Here is a 24,909-nt window from a genome sequence, read left to right on the forward strand (position 1 = left end):
CTGACTCTGGGGCGCCTCCCCGTTCGAATGAGGTATCTCGCGTGCGAATCCGACGATTTCGCATTTTTGGCCATTTTTCCGACCCGGGTATCGCGCAAATTTTCAATTTTCCTCGATTTCAGCCAGACTCTCCAGCGCCAGATTTTCCTCGATATCTCGCGTTTTCCATGCCATAGAATAAAAATTCTTGGATTTCCTGAATCTGGGGCGCCTCCCCGTTCGAACGAGGTATCTCGCGTGCGAATCCGACGATTTCGCATTTTTGGCCATTTTTCCGACCCGGGTATCGTGCAAATTTTCAATTTTCCTCGATTTCAGCCAGACCCTCCAGCGCCAGATTTTCCTCGATATCTCGCGTTTCCCATGTCGTAGAGTAAAAATTCTTGGATTTCCTGAATCTGGGGCGCCTCCCCGTTCGAATGAGGTATCTCGCGTGCGAATCCGACGATTTCGCATTTTTGGCCATTTTTCCGACCCGGGTATCGCGCAAATTTTCAATTTTTCTCGATTTCAGCCAGACCCTCCGGCGCCAGATTTTCCTCGATATCTCGCGTTTCCCATGTCGTGGAGTAAAAATTCTTGGATTTCCTGAATCTGGGGCGCCTCCCCGTTCGAATGAGGTATCTCGCGTGCGAATCCGACGATTTCGCATTTTTGGCCATTTTTCCGACCCGGGTATCGTGCAAATTTTCAATTTTCCTCGATTTCAGCCAGACCCTCCAGCGCCAGATTTTCCTCGATATCTCGCGTTTCCCATGTCGTAGAGTAAAAATTCTTGGATTTCCTGAATCTGGGGCGCCTCCCCGTTCGAGCGAGATATCTCGCGCGCGAATCCGACGATTTCGCATTTTTGGCCATTTTTCCGACCCGGGTATCGTGCAAATTTTCAATTTTCCCCGATTTCAGCCAGACCCTCCAGCGCCAGATTTTCCTCGATATCTCGCGTTTCCCATGCCATAGAATAAAAATTCTTGGATTTCCTGAATCTGGGGCGCCTCCCCGTTCGAACGAGGTATCTCGCGTGCGAATCCGACGATTTCGCATTTTTGGCCATTTTTCCGACCCGGGCATCATGCAAATTTTCAATTTTCCTCGATTTCAGCCAGACCCTCCAGCGCCAGATTTTCCTCGATATCTCGCGTTTCCCATGTCGTGGAGTAAAAATTCTTGGATTTCCTGAATCTGGGGCGCCTCCCCGTTCGAATGAGGTATCTCGCGTGAGAATCCGACGATTTCGCATTTTTGGCCATTTTTCCGACCCGGGTATCGTGCAAATTTTCAATTTTCCTCGATTTCAGCCAGACCCTCCAGCGCCAGATTTTCCTCGATATCTCGCGTTTCCCATGTCGTAGAGTAAAAATTCTTGGATTTCCTGACTCTGGGGCGCCTCCCCGTTCGAATGAGGTATCTCGCGTGCGAATCCGACGATTTCGCATTTTTGGCCATTTTTCCGACCCGGGTATCGCGCAAATTTTCAATTTTCCTCGATTTCAGCCAGACTCTCCAGCGCCAGATTTTCCTCGATATCTCGCGTTTTCCATGTCGTAGAGTAAAAATTCTTGGATTTCCTGAATCTGGGGCGCCTCCCCGTTCGAATGAGGTATCTCGCGTGCGAATCCGACGATTTCGCATTTTTGGCCATTTTTCCGACCCGGGTATCCTGCAAATTTTCAATTTTCCTCGATTTCAGCCAGACCCTCCAGCGCCAGATTTTCCTCGATATCTCGCGTTTCCCATGTCGTAGAGTAAAAATTCTTGGATTTCCTGACTCTGGGGCGCCTCCCCGTTCGAATGAGGTATCTCGCGTGCGAATCCGACGATTTCGCATTTTTGGCCATTTTTCCGACCCGGGTATCGCGCAAATTTTCAATTTTCCTCGATTTCAGCCAGACTCTCCAGCGCCAGATTTTCCTCGATATCTCGCGTTTTCCATGTCGTAGAGTAAAAATTCTTGGATTTCCTGAATCTGGGGCGCCTCCCCGTTCGAATGAGGTATCTCGCGTGCGAATCCGACGATTTCGCATTTTTGGCCATTTTTCCGACCCGGGTATCGCGCAAATTTGCAATTTTTCTCGATTTCAGCCAGACCCTCCGGCGCCAGATTTTCCTCGATATCTCGCGTTTCCCATGTCGTGGAGTAAAAATTCTTGGATTTCCTGAATCTGGGGCGCCTCCCCGTTCGAATGAGGTATCTCGCGTGCGAATCCGACGATTTCGCATTTTTGGCCATTTTTCCGACCCGGGTATCGTGCAAATTTTCAATTTTCCTCGATTTCAGCCAGACCCTCCAGCGCCAGATTTTCCTCGATATCTCGCGTTTCCCATGTCGTAGAGTAAAAATTCTTGGATTTCCTGAATCTGGGGCGCCTCCCCGTTCGAGCGAGATATCTCGCGTGCGAATCCGACGATTTCGCATTTTTGGCCATTTTTCCGCCCCGGGTATCGTGCAAATTTTCAATTTTCCTCGATTTCAGCCAGACCCTCCAGCGCCAGATTTTCCTCGATATCTCGCGTTTCCCATGTCGTAGGGTAAAAATTCTTGGATTTCCTGAATCTGGGGCGCCTCCTCGTTCGCACGAGGTATCTCAGGTGGGAATCCGACGATTTCGGATTTTTGGCCATTTTCCCGACCCGGGTTATCGTGCAAATTTCCAATTTTCCTCGATTTCAGGCAGACCCTCCAGCGTCAGACCCTCCTCGTTTCCATGTCGTAGGGTGAAAATTCTTGGATTTCCTGAATCTGGGGGGCCTCCTCGTTCGAACGAGATATCTCGCGTGTGAATCCGACGATTTCGCATTTTTGACCATTTTTCCGACCCGGGTATCGTGCAAATTTTCTATTTTCCTCGACTCTCCAACGCCAGATTTTCCTCGGTATCTCGCGTTCCCCATGTCTTATGGTAAAAATTATTGGATTTCCTGAATCTGGGGCGCCTTCCCGTTCGAACGAGGTATCCCGCGTGCGAATCCGACGATTTCGCATTTTTGGCCAGTTTTCCGACCCCGGTATCGTGCTAATTTTCAATTTTCCTCGATTTCAGCCAGACCCTCCAGCGCCAGATTTTCCTCAATATCTCGCGTTTCCCATGTCGTAGGGAAAAAATTATTAGATTTCGCGAATCTGGGGCGCCTCCCCGTTCGAACGAGGTATCTCAGGTGGGAATCCGACGAGTTGCCTTTTTGGCCATTTTTGCGACCCGGGTATCGTGCAAATTTTCAATTTTCCTCGATTTCAGCCAGACCCTCCAGCGCCAGATTTTCCTCGATATCTCGCGTTTCCCATGTCGTAGGGTAAAAATTATTGGATTTCCTGAATCTGGGGCGCCTCCCCGTTCGAACGAGGTATCTCAGGTGGGAATCCGACGAGTTGCCTTTTTGGCCATTTTTGCGACCCGGGTATCGTGCAAATTTTCAATTTTCCTCGATTTCAGCCAGACCCTCCAGTGCCACATTTTCCTCAATATCTCGCGTTTCCCATGCCGTAGAGTAAAAATTCATTGATTACGAACGAAGTATCTCGCGTGGGAATCTGACCACTTCGCATTTTTGGCCATTTTTCCGACCCCGATATCGTGCAAGTTTTCAATTTTCCTCGATTTCAGCCAGACCTTCTAGCGCCAGATTTTCCTCGATATCTCGCGTTTCCCATGTCGTAGGGTAAACATTCTTTGATTTCCTGAATGTGGGGTGCCTCCCCGTTCGAACGAGGTATCTCGCGTGCGAATCCGACGATTTCGTATTTTTGGCCATTTTTCCGACCCGGGTATCGTGCAAATTTTCAATTTTCCTCGATTTCAGCCAGACCCTCTAGCGCCAGATTTTCCTCGATATCTCGCGTTTCCCATGTCGTAGGATAAAAATTCTTGGATTTCCTGAGTCTGGAACGCGTGCCCGTTCGAACGAGGTATCTCGACCCGGGTATCGTGCAAATTTCCAATTTTCCTCGATTTCAGCCAGACCGTCTAGCGCCAGATTTTCCTCAATAGGAAATCCCCATGATTTTGCGTTTTTGGGCACTTTTAGGGCCCGGGTATCGTGTAAATGCTCAATTTTCTCTAGGTTGTCCTAGGGTATCTGGAAGAGAGGGAAGCCAAAAAAAGTGCCAGAAAATTGAGTAGTTGCGCCCACGTTGGAAAATATTGTAGAAATCAAACATCACTCGCCACTAAACTGTGATAAGTGAACCGAAAACATTCGTACGCTCGGGAAAACAATCAGTCTCGATAAAATTCGCAATCCCAGCTCATTTTTCAGCTAAGCAACCACTGTACCCATCATTTATCAAAAAACGAACCCAACTCACTCCACCCGCATTTCCACAACCACCCACCAAAGCTCTTATTTACGAGCAAAGCTTTCGTGGAAAATCTTCTTTTTTATCTGAAACCTGAGGAAAGTTACATTTTCCCTCATTGGGGTACCGCTTGAAGAGCCTCCGAGAGCTCGTGGCGTTAACTATTAGGTGGTAGTGCTCTCCAAAGTCTGAACCACCCCCGAAGAGGAGCACACAGTTCAAGTTCAACTTGGCCAACAAGCTTTTTTCCTACATCCAATATTACTTTTTGTTTCGTCCGCGACGGTCGACCTCCATTTTCCTGTCGTGCGATAAGCCAGCTGGGAAAAAATATGTGAAACGGTGGAAAATTTACTCGGAAAAAACATGGAAATTCGGTTGAAAAGTTACCTTTTCTAATAGTAAAAGTGCGATAAGCTGATAGGGCGGAAATTGCTAGGTTTGTAATCGCTAACTTCTCACATCCGGGTTGGGGTTTGCAGGCTAAGTCGTCGTCATAGTGGAAAACGCGTCAATTTTCATATATACAAACGCGTTCCAGGAAAATATCGAGAAATTTGTATAATTCCTTTTGTGCACTGAATTCATGATTTAAGGTTGCAGTTTGGTGGCAAGTGTTATCAACTGGTGCAATTAGGGGTTGGTGCGAGGAATCACAGAAGGACAAAGTTGATTCTGATCGGAAAAATTCTAACAGATTTTCCACTACAATATGTCGTCGTCCGGACAAACAGGTTGGTATTCGGTGGAGTTCTTGATAGTTAGCGTTACGAGGCGCGTGAGGGTGGAAAATTATCAGAAAGCCCTAGTAGAAAATGCAGCGCCCATGTTACATGTTTCGTATTTTGTTGCTTTTGTGACTCGTTTAATTTATGGCTGAAGCAGTTGATAGATCGCCATATTGTTGGTTTGTTTGGGTCCTAGTAAGTGTTTGGGTTTCAATCTGTTTAGCGTAAATATTATAGTAGCGTATGGAAATGTGGTAAGAACTGTGAGCACAACCAGGTTTTCATTTTCTGTGTATTTTTATCTGCTTCATATCAAACGAATGATAATCAATCTACGTGAAAGCCTTTCCAATATGTTTTGAACATTAATGCAGCCAAAAATACGGTAAAATGTTACTCCTTCTCTCAGATATCCCCAAATAACTTCATACTAAAAGTAATTTCTCTCTTGTTACACTTTCTTCCACGTAAGGAAATCTAAAGATGTTTTTGTTTTTGTACTTTCCCAAAGTTCAATTGGCAGCGTGGCGGCAGTATGGTGGCGAGTGGGTAGAAAACGTGACCAAGAACGAGGCGAGAGTTGTTGAGGTTGTTACTTCTCATGTGTATGCTTTCGCAAAGGATACACATTTTCAGTAGTACCAGATAGGAGAGTTTTCAGGATATTCTGGGACGCTTCGAGTTGTAGAAGTTCCAATACTATTCGTACTGAAGGTAATTTGAGGAACTGAGCTCAGTCATCGGCTTTAACTCTTTAAAGAATTAACTCAAGACTAGGAATATGGGATATTTCCATTGTAAAGAACTAATAATACGTTACGAAAAATATCTACTGTGACTTGGTAATTGAATAACTCAGATATTTCGGTCTCTTCCAATAAGAGCCTCTGGACTTCGTGCACCGGGTTCGAATCCTGATTGTGTCATGAGTGCTTGTGTTTGTCTTGATGCTTATCTTGCCGCTGGATGCTGATTACTTGCACAATATTAAGGGAGGTGATAATGAGATTGAAGCGCTATCTGAATGGCAACGAAAAGGGGGAAATAACCATACTAAAAGGAAATGGTGTGGGTGCTCTATACTCCACAAGGGTAACCCTTGTGGACTTTGTGGGCAACTTTAAGATATATATATATATATTTCAATATTACTCGAAAAGGGTAAGGTAAGGGTAAGGATAGAAAAATCCGTTTTATTTGGATGGAGGAATGCATTAGCCATGAGAGTGGCGATCTATATAGGGAACTATTCTATCTTTCTCGTTAAAAAACAGATTACCACTTTTATAGGAAAGGGATATGTATGGAAATTGGTTCGAGCGAAGGAAATTTTTCTTGCTAGTCTCAATCCCCAGACACTCAGCCTTTAAAGGAATTCCACAGCGTATCCGAACATCGAAGTACTTCTTCAGAGCCAATCCGTAGCATCCATGAAGGTACCCCACCTACAACTAGAGAACTCTTTGGAATCCTCAATGAATTATTCACCTACCAGCAATCGCGAAAGAAGTGTCTGATGATTTATGTCTCCTCTTCTTGATATCCTCCAATATAATGACCTGAGGATGTCAAGGCGGGGCGGGAACCTCAGAGGTCGCGCCTCACAAAACATATTAGGCAGGAAAAACATCGATCGAAGATGTGACCCATTGAGGATACACTCTTCCGATCATGACACTAGGGTCCGGGGTTGTACAGCTCCACGCGCGCGGTCCAGAGACTTGAATTTTGCGCAATGATACGTGAAGAATCGAAGTGCTGAAAGGATCCCTCACATTCCCGAGCCTGGCTAGCACAGTGACGATGGAGCTCTAATGTTTGCGTGCAGAATTTCGTCAATTTCGCCATCTTTTTACGTTTTTGGGTTAGCTCTCTCCTCTTGGTCGTCTCCGGCCATTAAAGATGGTCGTTACATCATCGATATATCAAATTTATCATTACAAATAATGCGAGTAAATTTCACCTCTTACATTCTCGCCAGTCGGACTGAAATTCAATCCACCGAGAGGATGCTCAGAGCAAAGCCCAGAAGAGGATGATATTGATCGTGCCGCTCAGATTGTTCGGTTCATCCTTAAACTACTCCACTAATCTGCAGGAAATCGCCACTGAATGCAAAGCCTTAATGGACGCCTGGTTGTAGGTCAGAATGGATATGTTGCGCTTGGCACTAGGTTCATTCCCCAGCCAATTGACAAGCTTCTAGTATCGCCAGTACTTCCGCCTGGAATACATTGGCGAATTCTGTAAGATCATACGACTCGACTACATTATGTGTATCCAAGAAAATCCCCGCACCGGCTACACACACCGTTTTTAATTCGTCAGTGAAGGACACTGTGTCATAACCAACGACATCAAGTTCACCCCGCTTCTTTCCAACGTCCGGAGAATTTATTCGATCACTATCAACCAGAGTATTGGGGAGATAGCGCCACCCTGGAGCGTCCCTCTGCTCACAGCTTTGGTTACGTGGCTACCTTCCAGATCAGAATGGGTTATCCGGATTCTTAGCATGGATACTATCAACTGCGTAAGACACCCTTCAACCCTAATGTGATTTGAGCTTTCTTGATAGCTTTGGTAGTTACGTAGCTTAATAATCCTTGTGTATTCTGGAAGGCAGCTCGAGTAGTGTAGCGACCACTCAACTGTGCTAATTATCCTGTAAAGAGCGGTTTCTGCGAATTTGCCTTTGATGTAGCTGAGCTGAGAAAGTCGTGCTTTCCATTATCGTCCAAAAGTGGATGTCTGGGATACGGCCTAGGATCTTTAACATGAAAGGGGTGAGGCTGATTGGCGGAAAGTCTTTCATGGACCCATGGCGTGCCTGCCTGCTCTCGGTATGAAAACTATGCGCACGTCTCCAGAAGTGCGGCACGTATCTAAAGTAAATGCAGCTCTCTACAAATCACGGCACAACCCAATCTTGCTCTTTCTGGAGGACGATTGATATTAAGCCCTCTGGACCCGGAGATACACTGTCTATAGCTTAGTTAATTTTATCCTCGGTAATCACCGATTTAATAATCTCACAGGACTGGGACTGCATACCCTCCACGTAAGGCTCTGACTCGCATGCTCCCCCTTGCTGGCGGGACTAGCAGCTCCAGGACCTCACCAGAACATTCCATCCAGGTGTCTTCCGACTTTTTATGAAAAGATTAGCTTCTATGTACCGTGGCAATAGTATCACTGAGTCTCGCAGGTTTGCTGGTGCTTTTAATGTTTTGACAATAGTCCAGCCAGGACCGCTTCCTGGTACCAATCTGACCTATCATTGACTTGATAGTCGGTACGGACATTTTGGCGAAGGTTGAAAGAATGGATATAGGCCGCTAGCCAACTAGGAAGAGATGATTTTCGTTTTTCTTTGGGATGGCTGAGATCCAAGCAAACATTGATCTCGGGGAAACATCGGCGTTCAAGAAAGAATGGCTGAATAGTGTTAACAGAAAGGGGCTGATGGAGATAAAGTATTTTTCAAGGACTATGGAAGGGATTTTGTCAAGCCGCCCGATTTTGTTATTCTTGCTCTATTCGATGAACATTGCGAATATGAGGAGCCATAGCGGAGCGTCCCAGTCCGATTTATTTCCGATTGTTAGAAGTTTTGGTGTCCTAATTTTTACGGAAGAATAAAAATGTTACTCCTGGCAGGATTTCAAATTGATGACTCAACTGCGTGGGTCTTCACAATTTCTATACTATAGATGGCATAGTCTGGAAGCCCAGACAAGTTGAATCCTTGTGGTGCTAGACTTTAGCCGAACCAATGCAATCTAAAGAGCAGCAGCCTGGGTTATTAACGGGTGGGTAAAAGGCAGGGCCATCGCAATCTGCGGCAATAGTCAGGCTGCGTTGGGGCCGTTGATTAGTCCTTAGGTAATCCAAAGGGAAGTGAAAAATGGAAATCCATCTCGTTTTTTGGGGAAGAGTATTGCTGGGAATATCGACTTTTAAATATTCTTCGCCGTAGGATTTTCTTAAAGTGGATGTCTTGCAGGATGCTGTCCGGGAGCGAAATGAAGCTGCCAAAGTCTAGGATGCGTGCCTCTTAAACTGCTTCAATATATTGATGAATCACACGGTGAGTTATATGTTAAAAACTTCCTGGTTCTGTGTGAGTTAAAGCTGGAATAGAAACAATGGGGGATTAGTTCAATCGGTCACTGATGCCAAGAACGGTTTAAAAGAATGGGAGAAAGTTTGGATTCGGAATTACATTGATGTCGGTGGTAATCAGGAAATGGTCGATGAATGGATGGTTGTTCTTTACTTTGAGTTAGGTACTGCCGGGTCTAAAAGGAAAATGTTGCGTACAGCCAACAGTGCAGTTTGTGACCATTACCACTGATGTCGGCGTATAACCAGGAGGTACGTTTTCCCATTAAGTTACCCCTTAAATTCATGAATCACGATTTACCAGTTGGAGAGAGTCGCTCGGCACACAAGGATTTGTTACTGAATAGATCATTCGGGTCAAAGGATAGGTTGGGTCAACAGATGGGAACGACTTATACGAAACTATTATCGCTATCACAATTTCTGATATACTTTGCTAAATCCTTCTACGGATTTTGAGCCCGCAATTCGCCACTCTTACTCTGATAATTATCAATACGCTGTATACTCCTGATAAGACCCTTTCCCGAACTAGATTTTTCTTTCGCCATATATCGCCGCACAAGTTTCCTAGAATATGTCGCAGTGAAGCTGGCAGATATATATCCCGTCGTCCGACATAACCTTAGTTCATCATTCTTCTTCTCTCTGTTATACTAAAAAGTATGGCCAAAAAGTCGGCCGAAACAACGATGGTTTGATACGTTACAGAGTGACTTAAGAGACTCTCAACTCCACCCGGACCAAGCTTATAACCGAGAAAAGTGGCGAAGTTGATCTAGATACGCCAATCACTACACAGGGCGCGACGTCCACCATACGTCCCTCCGCATAATCTTGTATGATTCTTATGCTCCACAGCAGTGTCGCGGGTCATTTGCCTCATTATGACCTCCTTTCCTAAGAATTTGCCTGCCAAGTTTTGGTAGTTGGGTGTTCTTTCGTTACGCGTCTGCTAAAGTTCCATGAGTAGCTCTTCTCTAAGTTTTTCCCTAGTTCTTGTAACATTGTCATCCAGAGCACTTAGCGATAATAGTAGCAACTGAATGGGATCTTTTTTGTTTGAAATATTTTCTAGCCTTTATAGTAAACATTCCCCTCCCCTTTTCTAGAATTTTGTTAACGGATCAGATTTTGGTCCTAAACTTTGTGCTGGCCCCAATTTTGCCTCTTCGGAGTTTCTGTTTTCTTTTTGGTATCAAAAGCCTTCCTCTCATATGCTCCTTTGTGTGTATGTATGAGGTTGGGGAGGGGCAAAGGCTCTGTGCACTCAGACCCTAGTTAGCCCTTGTGCTTGTGCTGTCTCAAAGGATTCGTTTATGAATGGCAGGATTTCCTTTAGTGGATGTATGTGATACATAAGCGGGACACTCACATTGAAAATGATCCGTGGATCCCGCTTCTTTATTACAGGATGGACACGTACCATCTTATAGAATTTCTATTCTGACCACATGCCCAGTTAGTTGCTGGCCAATCAGAATGCTCACAATACTTCTATAAGTCTTCCGATTTTCGACAGGATAAACTTTGCCGTACTTTGTGTGGTCATTTTGGGAGGCTTATTCCCAGTTGCTGCTTTCGGTCCGCGTATGGAAGGAAGTTAACCAAAGCATCAGCAAAAGTAAAGCATCCGAGATTTAATTTCGCATCGAAAAGATCGTTGCATAATGTCCCATGGAAATGCGCAGTTTCCGTTTTTATTGGAGAGATAGACTCCTGTTCCAGAAACTTGTTGTAGTGTGGTCACTTTTGTAACTTGGCGACATCCCTGCATTCACTGCGTATTCGGTTGTTATGCATTAGATTTCTGACCACAACCTTAATGTAGCAATGGAAGTTATACTTTGGGTCAATGGGATCGTAAAGCATTTTTAGTGTGCTATGCATGTCCTTCGGACAGTTTTCCGTTTATGAGATTTCGCTAGCACAGTGCTAATCCTCTCATTGTGATGCTGGTTGCTTCTTTCCTGCTCTGCCCACGACCCCATCAACAACTGGTCTTCCATCCAGCTAAGCGATGAACCTAGTATTTCACAACTTAATTTGAAGGGGTCTTTGTTCATTTTCTTTTCCTTATCATGTATAGGGTTACCTATTGCAGTGGAAGAGTTATCCACCAAGGTGCGTCAATATCTGTCTGCCATAGGATAATTTCTGCCATCCATTCATACTTTTGTCTGGGGTTTTGCCCCAAATTTAGGAAAGCTCCCGCAAGCAGTTATTGACGAACCGCAGCCACCGAGAGTTTCGTAAACTTTTAAAAATAGGTAGTTTTCTTTGTATTCTTCCTAAGTTAGCTGGAATAAATCAGGTACTCCCTCTAATTTGAGGCGTGGTTCACTTGCCTCGAGATCGTATTTATAGGGCATGCCAAAACCCATAGGAAACGCTCACCTCAACTGACCAAAGAAAACCAGGTGATGTAGGCGAAAAAATAAGTATTGTAGAGACACGTGCGGAAGGAAACTTCATTCATATTCCTGGGATATAATGAGGGCCAAAAAATTCACAAAAATCATTATCGATTATTTTAACGGAATTCGAAAATATGCTTCGGTAGCCTTTTCCCTGATTCCCATCAGAACTATTAAAAACCCAAGGAATGGAAGTTAATGTCCACTTTTGTACAGTTGGACATGAATTTGCTGACCGAAGGATATACATATGTATACCTACTGAAACTGAGAGTCTGGCCCAATTATTTAAGTTTAGAAATAAGGATGGCGTCAGGCTCGTTAACGAAACCGAGGAATGAGCGAAATTTCGTCAATGTGTGCTGCCAAGTAGCGGCACAAAAGACTTTCCGCAGAACGAAATACGACTGAATGGCGATTCCACCATATTCCCCAGCAGGAAACTTATCTACTATTGAAATAAGCAACTAATTTTAAGGTAGGCGAAATTAATGAACCAGGAAGTACCCACCCTATAAAGGAGCCTAAAGAAAACCCAAGTTGATTGTAAGAGGAAAGCAAAGAAAACACGTGAAGTCAGCCTAATCATAGACACACATAAGTTTGCGGTGAGTCTTCCTTGCCATACGTTCCCCTGAATAACGAGCAAGATCGTAAATGCCATGAGAGACTTGGGAGATAATGACACCACCCGCAGTAATTAGAGAAGAGTAAAAGAACAGTATCCTCGTTCAAAGGTACCCAGCCAGGCGATGCCACGATGCGGTTCAAACGGCCAGGAAAGGAGGGTGCTTAACACCGGGGGAGTACTGGATATGTAAGGTTGCTCAAAGGAGAGGAGAGAGAAAAATATACACCGGGAAAGCTAAAGTTAAGGAAGACAGAAGTGCCCGTGTAAGTTTGCACCCCGGCCCGAATTTTCTCTCTATGGCCCTAGAAACAAGTCCTAGTTTCAACGTTAACTATAAAAGGAGAGAGTAGGGGAGATGCACATAAACATCAAGAATCCATTCTCAGAAACTACCAAACTAACTATATACTAATACGCCTCGAAACACCCCTTCCCGATATCTGTTTAAATAAAGTTTATTTCGATATTTCGAAAACTAACTGAAAATCACCCTTCCTTTAGTTCATCCTAGACCCAGAAAATTCTGTATTAATATAGGTCATAACATGTGGTACAAAACTGGCAAGTCTGGTGGAAATAGGCTTATTCGTGAAAGCAACTAGCCCCTTTGACAATCAGAGTGAACACTGAAGCCATCCACAACACAGCCCTCCGCGACACCTATAAGAGGGAAATGGATGCCGCACTAACTGCAGTCAACAGAGGACCTGGAGATGAAGCATCAACAAATGATCTTCACAATCACCTTAAGAACGTTATCATGGATACGGCCACAAACATACTTGGCCCCAGCCGCAAAAGGAGTCGGAACGGCTGGTTTGACGATGAACGGAAGTATGCCGCATACCGAGTAATGTTGCATTCTCAACGCGGGCACGCGCAGAGACTTATCATGAACTCCGTTGAGTGGAGAAGCGACTTCACAGACAGAAAAGGGAAGCCTGGCAGAACCAGCAACTCTATGAACTCGAAAATTACAGGGAGAAAACGCACCAGGCGCGGAAGTTTTACCAACAAGTCAGCAGGATGCAGCCTTATACACCTCGATGCTCATCCTGCCGAGACAAAGAGGGAAATCTGATTTCCGACAGAATGGGCATATTGGAGCGATGGGTTGAGTACTTTGATGAACTACCGAACAACCAGAACATCGGCAAGTTGGAGGTCCCGCCAACTGAAGAAGACGGAGAAATACTGCCACCACCAAATTTAGGAGAAACAGTCCGTGCAATTCATCGGCTAAAAAATCATAAGTCGCCAGGAGCCGATGGAATTATAGCCAAATTGGTTAAATATCGAGGCGACCAGTTACACTAAGTGGTTCATCAACTTGTGCTCAAGGTATGGGACAGCGAATCAATGCCTGACGATTGGCAACGAGGCATTATCTGTTTCATACATAAAAAGGGAGATATCACACAGTGCAGCAATTATAGAGGCATCATGTTGCTGAGTACCATCTATAAGATATTCTCCACTATCTTGCTAAGCCGGATAGCCCCATACGCCCCATTGGCCCATACCAAAGAGGCTTCACTCCAGGTAAATCAAAAGCAGATCAGATTTTCTCTCTGCGGCAAGCGATGGAAAAACTGGATGGAATATGGACAACAATTGCACCACCTGTTCATCGCCTTTAAAGCCGCCTATGATAGCATAGCCAGGGTAAAACTGTACACGGCCATGAGAGAATTCGGTATCCCGACGAAATTAATAAGACTGACTAGGCTGACCCCGACCAATGTGCGAGGCGAGATAAAAGCAGCAGGATCACTCTCATGACCATTCGACATCAACAACGGTCTACGACAAGGGGATGCCCTATCATGCGTCCTCTTTAACCTGGTCCTCGAGAAAGTGATCCGTGATGCTGAGGTAAATGCAAGAGGTACGATCCTCTTTAAGTCCACCCAACTACTGGAATATGCTGACGATATCGACATCATGGGAAGAACCACCCGAGACGTACAAACTGCCTTCATGCAGATCGAGCAGGCGGCATTCAGCGCGAGATCTTGGGCTGCACATCAATGATGGCAAGACAAAATATACGGTGGCAACGTCAGCCCCGAAGACGAATTAACCAACAACATCAAACCGCACTGGTCAAACAGGAAGAATGAGGATAGGAGAATACAACTTTGAGACCGTTCACAATTTCTACTATCTAGGGTCGAAAATCTCAACCGATAACAGCTACGATGATGAAATCCGCGCAAGGTTGTTGTCAGCCAACAGAGCCTATTTCAGCTTACAAAGACGGTTCCTCTCGAAACGTCTCATCATAGGGTCAAAGCTCTTACTGTACAAGACTATGATCTTGCCAGTCCTCATGTATTCCTCGGAAACTTAGGTTCTTAGGAAGAAAAATTGCGAACTCTTGGCCGCTTTCGAGAGAAGAACCCTACGAAGAATTTTTCGCCCCCTACATGAAGGTGGACGATTCCGTAGCCTACACAATGACGAAATCTATGAGCAATACCATGACCGTTCGGTTTTGGATAAAATCCGGCTCAATAGGTTACGATGGGCGAGTCACTTAATCCGTATGGATGAGGATGATCCCACCCGGAAAGTCTATAAGGGCAATATCTACGGTAGAAAAAGAAGACGTGGCAGAACCTGCCTAAGATGGAGCGATGGCGTAGGTCAGGACGCCAGACAGCTTTTAGGGATATCGAATTGGTGGACCTCGGCGCAAAACCGGGATGTCTGGAGTTCCTTATTAAGGCAGACCTAGACCGGATACCGGTTGTTGCGCCGTTGATGATGATGAACTAGCCTACAACTCACGTTACCACTAGATCTCTCCTATCTTGAATTCTCCCTTCCCCCTCTACCTCTTTTTTTTTCTACATTGCCTAAACGTGACCCTTCCTTTATATCCATCGGATTTTTATAGCACGAAAGATTTCGACTGGTTTTCGCTCACGTACAATTTACTGATATATTATATGTTGTGGGTCGTATGCAGGAAACCTTTCTTCTTAAAAGGAAATGGAACCTTAGAAGGAGCAAGGAACTTATCTGGCTGCCATTTCTTGTTCCACTAAATGCCTGTGACTCGCTTCGGTAGCAGCCTAGGCAGCCCAACCAATGCCATACTAAATATAAGTTGATTTTCTTGTAAGTAAAGAGATATTCCTACATCCTGAATCCTTCCGGGACACCACCATCCCACATTAATGGAAACCCCACACCTAATGTATGTGCGTCACATACAATCCCCTAAGCTTTCTGAAGCTTTTCGTCCTTAAGGTTGTATAAACTACAGCTGCGTGCCAAACAGATGGTCGGCTACTTTTCACGGTGTCCTCTCGTCTCTCCGTTCATCCGCCTACACCCCCTCCGATACTCAACCTTACTATGAGCATTTCCTTTGAAAAACATTTGTAATTTCATGCTATACGGATGTACAGTACCCATACAAGCTATGTGTGTAATTGGGAGATGATTTCTTCACAGGAATGCAGGAGAATGTTACTTGCCAACCACATCCTTCTTGCTCGCACTTCATATTGATATGTCCGTTCAGTGATGTCTCCGCCACTTCGACATGCCATTGATTCATATTTTCACGCATCCTCCCTCAGAAGCGCCTTCGTCCTGACTTTACTATCCGTGAACTTGAAATTGGATCCTTTAAAAGCTTTTACCCCGGAGTTAAATACGCGATTTATAGGTTTGTCATAAAAGAAAACTCAACAGGACGTCGGTTGTGACTGGCTAGTGAAGGACACAGGAAGAGGGATATTGTGTGCGGTTGATATTGGAACTCGCTTTTATTGTTTTAATTAATTTTTAATGTCTGCGCAAACACCCTCATTTAGTTGTTATTTTAAATTAGGACGACGTCTAAGTGGGATTTTCTTCTTGGTAGATTGGTTAAGCTGAGGTTCTTAAGGATCGTCTTTATAGATGAGCTAATATAAGCGAACAGCTACTTTCTACCCTTAACATGTGAATAATTACTTAGCCTAGATCAGTAATTCTAGGCTTTGTTTTGAGAAAGCGAGGTAGAGGGGAGGAGGAAGGACGAGCTCAACTTTAAGGCAAATATTTTTCAAGCTACCCTGGAATGAATTTAAGGACCTCACTATGATAACAAACTAAAATCGCAGTAAATTGAAAAAATAAATTATTCTCCTCCTACAAGCGGAAGCGCAATCTACATCCAGTACCCAAATACGAAAATAGCTCCGAATAATTGAATTTCGTCCTGTCCATATCCAAGACAGGATACCACGTAGGCGTCAGTTGTACTTTCTTTTTAATAACAATTTCAATTCATATCACTTTTATTTCCTTTCAAATTGCGTAAAATTTGCGAGATCCTGCATTCAAGACGATAATATTGGAACTAAGTTCCTTGAATCCTTGGGACGGTCCATGCTAACGTTCATCCCTCTATCGCATTGAAGGCGCGGAAAATAATAAAATCGTCTCATTAGCCACGGGCTACGGCCGGGGTGGTCTTTGTTCATTTCGATTTAGTTCCCTTTTATGACCAGCTGGAGACAGTTTTCTTGAATTCACCATTTCCGGGCTCTATATCGTGAGTTTAATTGAGGAAATCCAGAGCAGATTAATTCGATTTTGTCTGCATGTAGTTTGTGGGCATTGGAAAATTGAGTTAAATTTCACTTTGTTTTGTGGAGGATGCTGTAATAGGTTGATGAATTAACAACCCACGTTACGGATGCTTGATAAATTGGATGAAAATTTTAAAAATGGTTGATTTCCGGGCGTAATTCAATTTCAACGACGTATTTGCGAGAGAAATGCTAGGAAGCAGGTAGGACGTAATTACGTAATTTAAAAGCAGATAACTATGGTGGTGTTACATACACTGCTGTAATACCCTCTAATTTGTTTCCTTGAGGTGCATTTTGGAAAGCAAATTGACTCATTAAATTGTCCTTTTAGTGATATTGGTGACTGGATGACTTAGGGGTCAGAGGAAAGTCGCGGCTCAAATATCACTTCTCGTAGAGGGTATCTAACATAGAATGGATGTCGGATATCAATCGATGTATTATAGTTATGAATGAGCCCTCCTCTTCTTCTTTTTCGACCTTTATCCCATAAGGTAGTGGGGTCAGTCCGACTAGATTGATGCAGCCATTGTTCTCGGCCATAGGCTTGGCCTGGGTTGACTCCAGAAGTTTTTAAATCACCACTCAGCGAATCAAGCCATCGCTATTTCAATCGGCTTTTGGGTTGTTTCCCATCAACTTTGATGCTCAGTCGAATCTGAATTAGTAAGTTTTCATCAGCGTGAATTACATGATCATATCATCGAGGCCGGCTTCATGGCAATTTCCCAACTAATCTTATTTCATGTAATCACGGCGTGTTAGGCGACTGATCCAAAACAGTATCTTTTTATGACCGCGAAGCGGCGTTCATTGTTTTTATTAGTCGTCCAGCACACGAAACTATAGAGAGACGAGATTCTTGAATCACTCAATTCTGGCCAGGTCACTAACACTAACATTGGCAGGACCTATTTCATTAGGGTTACTATTTTGTTTAGATTTTTTTCTCATGGAACGTGCCTTCCAGGGACAGACCGAATGCTGCTGAGCAGCTAGCCGATACCCTATCCCAATATTAGGCTGATGTAACAGAGTTGCAAGAGATGGAGAGGGACCGGTTTTCCTGGAGAAGAGACGCTATACCATATACTATAGCGGCCATCCAGTAAACCATGTGCTTGGAGTAGGTTTCTTAGTCACCTAAAAAATGAAACCTGCTGTTATCGGCTTTGAAAATATTAGCGAAAGGCTATGCACTCTGCGTTTGCGAGGCAAGTTTAGAAATATAAGCCTCATTAATGGTCATGGTATCGCTCATGGATTTCGTCATTGTGTAGGTTACGGAATCGTCCATCCTCATGTAGAGGGCCAAAAATTCTTCAGAGGATTCTTCTCTCGAACGCGGCCAAGAGTTCGCAATTCTTCTTGCTAAGAACCCAAGTCTCCGAGGAATACATGAGGACTGACAAGATCATTGTCTTGTACAGTAAGAACTTTGACCCTGTGGTGAGACGTTTCGAGCAGAACAGTTTTTGTAAGCTGAAATAGGCTCTTTTGGCTGACAACAACCGTGTGCAGATTTCATCATCGTAGCTGTTATCGATTGTGATTTTCGACCCTAGATAGGAGAAATTATCAACGGTCTCAAAGTTGTAGTCTCCTATCCTTATTCTTCCTATTTGACCAGTGTAGTTTGATGTCGTTGGTTGGTTGGTTTTCGGTGCTGACGTTGTCACCATATACTTTGTCTTGCCTTCATTGATGTGCAGCCCAAGATCTCGCGCGGCCTGCTCGATCTGGATGAAGGCGACATACCTGCCCTTCAATCAACCACGTTGCCGCTTTCAGGATTGCACATTCTTCAAAGGAAAAAACCCACTTCACGGTTTTCTCACGAAGGTAGCCTCATGCAACAGAAGGACCCCTTAGTATTCCTGCCACCTATTCTTCTGCTTCGCACCAGTTTTCTCTATGTTTGAGGATAAATTTAGATTTTCTACTAAATAGACTACCAGAGATTCAAGAATCAGAAGGCAATGCAATAACTGGGATTCAGTTCCCTTACAATATTCCGTGCCCCTCACATCCTTTGGTTCACGATAGATCTAAACATATTAGTCTATGAACTGCTCCTATTTCAGCGCAATAGTACAACTAGAACCGCTAATACTGAGCATACCGTTCTTTGCATTTATTCTTTTATCTCACCCTAACCCACCACAATACGGATGCATAGACACATTACATTACTGCAGAAGGGAAGGTCTGCCTTCATAGCCCATAAGTTGTGAGAGCTGGTTTCAGTTTTGCCTCTACAGGTGTGTTCCAAAAATGCTTATTATCTAACATAGATAAATTTCGCAGTTATATCAGTGTGCTGACCAACAGCAGTTGGACTGAGACACCTTGTTGAGGACACGTAGACACGTAGCTCCAGGTGCACCATATCCTCCTTTAGTATCGCTAGAAAAATTATATCCATGTCAGGTGCTTTGATGTGTTTGAAGGACAGCAAAGTAACTTTTGCTTTTTCGCTGGTAAACACTGTTCCCGCAGTGTTCCAGCTTCTCTTGTAACACTTTCGTGTTGGGAGGTTTGCAGGACCTGTTAATTTTTACTTGCCCAATTCAATCAGCTGCTCACCCGGAAGATGTATTTTCAAGAAATTATGCCCTGACTCAACTCTGAAGTTTGTGAAAGTACCATTCCATCTTGATCGACTTGATGACAGCCTTGAAATCTGCCTTTTTCCTTCCAATTTTTCACAGTATATTCTAAAGGAATTTCACTTCGAATTTTTTATAAGACTCTTATATTCACACTTGGAGTTCTTGACGGTCACCGAGCCTTGGTTCTCATTGCTTTTATAAGTATGATTCAGAAGTAGCCTGGTTGATTTCTTGAGTTTTTGTAGTTCTCGTTTCCACAAGCGAACCGTTTTACCACGTTTGCCTAGGACAAGCCTTTTCGAAGGAACTCTAAAATATCGCGGCCAAGAGTTCCCAATTGATCTTCTATTATCAAAGGATTCCTTAGTCACCTAGGACGCTGCAATCTACTGTCAGGATCTTAATTGATCCACGGTGGCCTTACAGTGAAACTTCATCATCATCTACCAGTCTAGATAGATATTTTTCAGTCAATTACTTCACTTCTGTTTGGCTTCTCGGAGGATAGGATACACCCTCAGCCATGAGACAGCTGACGTGATAAATTCAAATTCTCTCCCAACAAATATATTGGACGTTCGCATTACAACCTATTAAAAGTTCAAGACCACTTGACTGACCACAACTATGTACATCCTGGTAGCACAATTGTTTTAGCGTGGTTGTCTCTAACAATTTTTGCATGAGGACGTAGACTCTAGGTCTTGAGGATCTCTCGTCGTAGAAGATTCTAACTTGTACGAAAAGGTATAAGAGCAGTTCTGCCACTTTGCCAAACTTCAACCAGTAGAAAAGAAGATGCTATGGCATTCTGCATGTTAATGTGACTAACTTTTTTGCTTGGTTAGATTAACATGTGCTGTGAACGGTCGCTACCTGAAGAATCTGCTACGTCCAGTGTGGGTTTCACCGGGATCACCAACTTCCCCTTATCTTCAGCCAAAAGTTCCGCTTTATTGCATTCGGTTTCTCTGGATGGCAGATTTCAAATGCCCGGTCTGCATGGATCCAATTCCGCATATCGGTGGTACACCAGGTAGACCAGTTGCAATCATATCCCTAGCTTCCGCTTCTTCTGATAGATGCAATAAAAAAGGCTCTGGCACGCAGGATTAAGCCTGAAACTCCCCTTTTTAGTGGTTGGAGTTTTCTTCTATCGTGTCTTTATCTCCTATTTTCTGGAAGATTTGGGTAATAAAGGCAAAGACAGACAGGCGGTACTCGGGTACCCCCTTTCTCCCGTTACTCGAGTTGCTCTAGCCTCCTTTCTGGCTGACTGCACCTCAACCACCAAGTGTAGGCTTTCCACTGAAGTGGATAGCACGTGTTCCAGGAATTCTTCTGTGGAGAAACATGAATATATTTTGGTCAGGTCTCCAAAATGCATGTCTCTGCGGCGAATTAACTGGATTACGCAAAGTCGCGGGTGGATTCTAAGTCTGTGAATTCTGACACTGACTTAGAGAGTGCAAATTCTTACATTCCATATTCATGTTTTGTCCCCTTTTATCGTAGTAGTGAGCTACTACATACAAAACACTACATTAGTAGGTAATATCACATTACCTACTAATGTAATATCACTTCTTGAAAACCTTTCATTTACCTTAACAGTGCATATGACATATCATCAGCCCAAAGAGCAAAATATATTTTATCCAAGAGAAGAAAAAAAACAAAAGATCCCATAAGGACATTAGATAATAAATAGTATAATACAATATTTTCACATATAAAGAACAGGGAATCATGATTTTTGCGAACGAGCATTACTTTACTTATGTTAGATGTTATCTTTGCTTGGCGTAATTAAAGTTTACCTATCAAAATCACCTTTTCACATCAAAGTCAGCCAAGAGAACAGATTCATAACTGATAGTCGATACGAGCCCCGATGTACTAGGAAATATTATACTACGTAGATCAACGCCTTAAACACATCAATCAGCAGCCGACATTTATTCCAATTCCATTACAAATCAATACCTTAAAGCCAAGAATCTGCATCCCCATATGCACATGCATCCGAAATCATTTTCTAGCCCAAAATCAGCCTGAAACCAGTCAAAAAGCCAGCCCAAAGCCAACATAAAACAAGTCCAATAGTCCAGTCATTAAAGCTTTTAAGACCAATTGACTGAAAAAATTCGGAGGTAGCACCCGATTTTCAGCTTTAACGACTGGACTACAGAGCCAGCCCGAAACCAGCCCAATACTCAGCATCGGCAAATTCCGCTGCAACTTGTACTACGAAGAGCGCTAATGTTAGGTGATGCTATATTACAACATCACTTTTGTAATGCAATGATGGTTGGTAATGCGATAATGCGATGATGATTGGTAATGCGGTGATGCGGTAATAATGGTATCTTGTAGCATCACTTTTGCCATGCCAACATGTTTGGTAATGCGGTAATGTTAGGTGATGGGGTAATGCTAGGTGATACGGTAATGTATGATAATGTTGTAATGTTTAGATCGCGCTCGATGGTAATGTTATATCATACTTTAAGATGCTATCACCTACCCATTACTAATACACACATCAATATAACATTTCAAACGAATAACTTCAAGCCAAGAATCTGCCTCCCCATATGAACATGCACCCGAATTCATTTCCAACGCAAAAGTCAGCCCAAAGTCAGCCAGTACTAGAAAAGTGCTAATGTTAGGTGATGCTATATTACAACATCACTTTTGTAATGCCATGACGCTTGGTAATGCGGTAATATTAGGTGATATTGTAATGTTTGGGTCCCACTCGGTGATGTTACTGTAATATCGCACTTAGAGGTGATATCACTTTTGTGATATTACATATTTCACCTACTGATCTCTACTATATGCTACCCCATCATATCAAGATGGAGTCCGAGAAAGTCCCTGATTCTACTTACAACTTAATTTAGGAAGCGATATAACCAAGTTCCTTTAAGTTTCAAATAGTTTCAAAAAGTAAGTATTTAAACAGACAAGCAATTGCCACAAATCTGAGATAAAATACAAACATTTTTATGAAGAAACCACACAAAAGCGATGAAAATCATCCTGACACTACATACAGAGGATGGATTTTTCATAGTTCCTATTCTTTCTGTATGGCATTGATTCTAAGCAGTAGAACCATCCTTACGCGAAGTTCCATTTTGCCATGTAGTAGCCAAATCATTCAACTGCCTGAGATTTTCGGTAGGATTTGTCCTAATCACTTGGAACAATTGGTAGGCCAACATCCCTCCCACATAAACACTTCCACAGAATTCAACCATAATTATGCATCCCCATTGTCACCAAACTCCTGGAAATCAGAATTGCTTCAATTTTCATCTACATAGTCCAGCAATGTAAATATTTACTGAAGAAGATGTTCTTCCTTCTCCGCTAGAAGTCAAGCAGTTCAAATTCCATTACCCACCCCAAAGTGTACGTGCTAAACCGAACTAGTGTCAGATTTATAGCCATCCATCCATCTAAAATTCCAAAGTGCTACATGGCGACCATTTACGACTTGAGGAGCTCGTCCTTCCTCCGATTTTTACATTATATGCCACTTTAAATTCCACATTCCTAGCTCACAGCTGTATCGCATTAAGTTCCAAAATTTCTCTTTGACTGGCGAATGGGAAAATCGAAGGATTCGTCCAGTTCAATGAATGCTCGAACGTATATTTTCAATAACCTCACAGTTTCAGGTCAAATCGAACAAATTCCATCTAGTGTTCTAGTTGCGTGCCGGCAATAGATGATGGGAAGAGCACAGGACCTTCACACCCTCCCTCTAGCCACTTGCAATGGGATGGCAATAAGGATCCTCTTACTTCCCTCATCGGAGAAATGGTGTGGCTTGGGAAAACCACTTTAGCCTGTCGTATGCAAAGGAGCTATGTGAAAAATGTAAATGATTTGTGGTTGGAACTTTCTTTTACGTAATAGACAAGGGAGGGGATTTGTTTTGTGTATGTTTGCGAATAATTTGAATTGCTTTCACCCGCACTGCAGGCAAGGAATGAGAATTCAAAGTAGAAGTCAATCAAGCCAGAGAATTTATTGTATTTGTCCACAGAGATTGCGATATTGAAAACAGAATATTTTTTCTGGAAAAATATTTTGCTAAGTATTTTTTCGGTCCTGGATAAATAACTCCTAAACTTCTCAATGCTGAAAAATGCCTGGGTAAATTCTTTAATAATATGCCTGTGGGTATGGAGCCCAGAGTTCTTGAAAAAATAACAAATCACCTAAACTTTTTTAAAACCAGCTTTTCTGATAATATTTCTTCATTAAAAGTTTGTCTCCCGACTCCTCTCAGGTCAACTAGTCAATTACATCCTTACCTTGTCTACCGGTATCTACGGTCTTTCACCACATAAAAGTTTTACTTGTTACACAAATTATGGTAGCCCATCTCAGATCATCATCCTATTTCTTTCCTAAGTCACCCCCCCCCCCTTCCTTTCCCTAAATTGGTTGCACTTGGTGATCCCATTGTTTTTGTATATGGGATATCATTTGTCATTGGTTCCTCGACCCATACTTTCAACACTAATCGACAAGCTGCTTGTATGACTTTGCAACCTAGAGCAAAAGCTATCCCGTCTTGGTCAAAAGGATCAAAATTCGGGAAACTACCCCTCTCAACTTAAATTCCTTGCAATTTCATCATCAAATCAAATCACTCAACATTCAGAATGTTGGAGGAGTGTGAAAGTCCTTTTCAAGGACCCTGTTAGCGCCAACAGGCTGGTCCAGGATACCCGATTTCAGATGCGAAGAAGAAAAAAGCCTCTTCACCAAAGAAGGCGGAGCCGGCGAGAGTACCCGCGAAAGTCGGTAATCTCACGATTGCAGCCACAACACCTACAAAAGTGGAAGAAACCAACGCCCGGAGGCCCGAACAATGGGCTAAGGTGAGCAACAAGAGGAAAAAGGACAAAAAGAAGTTCCGCCCGGAAATAATAATTATTTCCAAGAAGGGAAATATATCCTATGCCGACATCTTCCGAAAGGTGAAGTCAGACCCGGAATTGAAGGATTTGGGGGATAGTGTGAGCCGTATCAGGCGAACACAGAGAGGGGATCTGATGCTGGAGTTAAGTAAATCCGCCGACAAGTCGGCCGATAACTTCCGCGGGAAGGTGGAAAGTGTACTTGGAGAGGAAGCTGAGGTAAGAGTTCGGAAACAGGAGATAGTGGTCGAATGCAAGGACCTAGATGAAGTCACCTCACGGGAGGACATCTGTGCTGCGCTGAAGCAACAGTTCAACCTTGGTGATATAGACCAGAGTGCCATAAGAAGGATGAAGAAGGCATATGGTGGCACACAGACCGCTATTATTAGTTTGCCGGCGGAATCAGCTATGAAGTTAATTACCGCGGGCAAGGTAAGAGTAGGTTGGGTCGTGTGCAGGCTCAGGGAGCAAATCTCTCTAAAGAGATGCTTCAGATGCCTCGATTTCGGCCATTTTGCGGCGGCATGCACTAGCCAGCATGATAGGTCGAGGAGT

At 43.6% G+C, this 24,909-nt stretch overlaps 1 protein-coding gene across 4 annotated transcripts in view; it reads left to right on the top strand.

The window, feature by feature from the left end:
• Positions 1-4,546: 4,546 nt before the first annotated feature.
• The window catches only part of LOC119655245 (small G protein signaling modulator 2-like), a 53,792-nt gene continuing 33,429 nt past the window's right edge, over positions 4,547-24,909 (top strand). For all 4 annotated transcript variants that reach the window (XM_038061034.1, XM_038061037.1, XM_038061036.1 and 1 more), the window contains exon 1: positions 4,547-5,028. In XM_038061034.1, coding sequence (XP_037916962.1) covers positions 5,007-5,028 — 22 coding nt within the window. In that variant the 5' untranslated portion in view covers positions 4,547-5,006. The remainder of the gene's footprint in view (positions 5,029-24,909) is intronic.

This window comes from Hermetia illucens, chromosome 4, assembly GCF_905115235.1.
Source record: "Hermetia illucens chromosome 4, iHerIll2.2.curated.20191125, whole genome shotgun sequence".
NCBI lineage: Eukaryota > Metazoa > Arthropoda > Insecta > Diptera > Stratiomyidae > Hermetia > Hermetia illucens.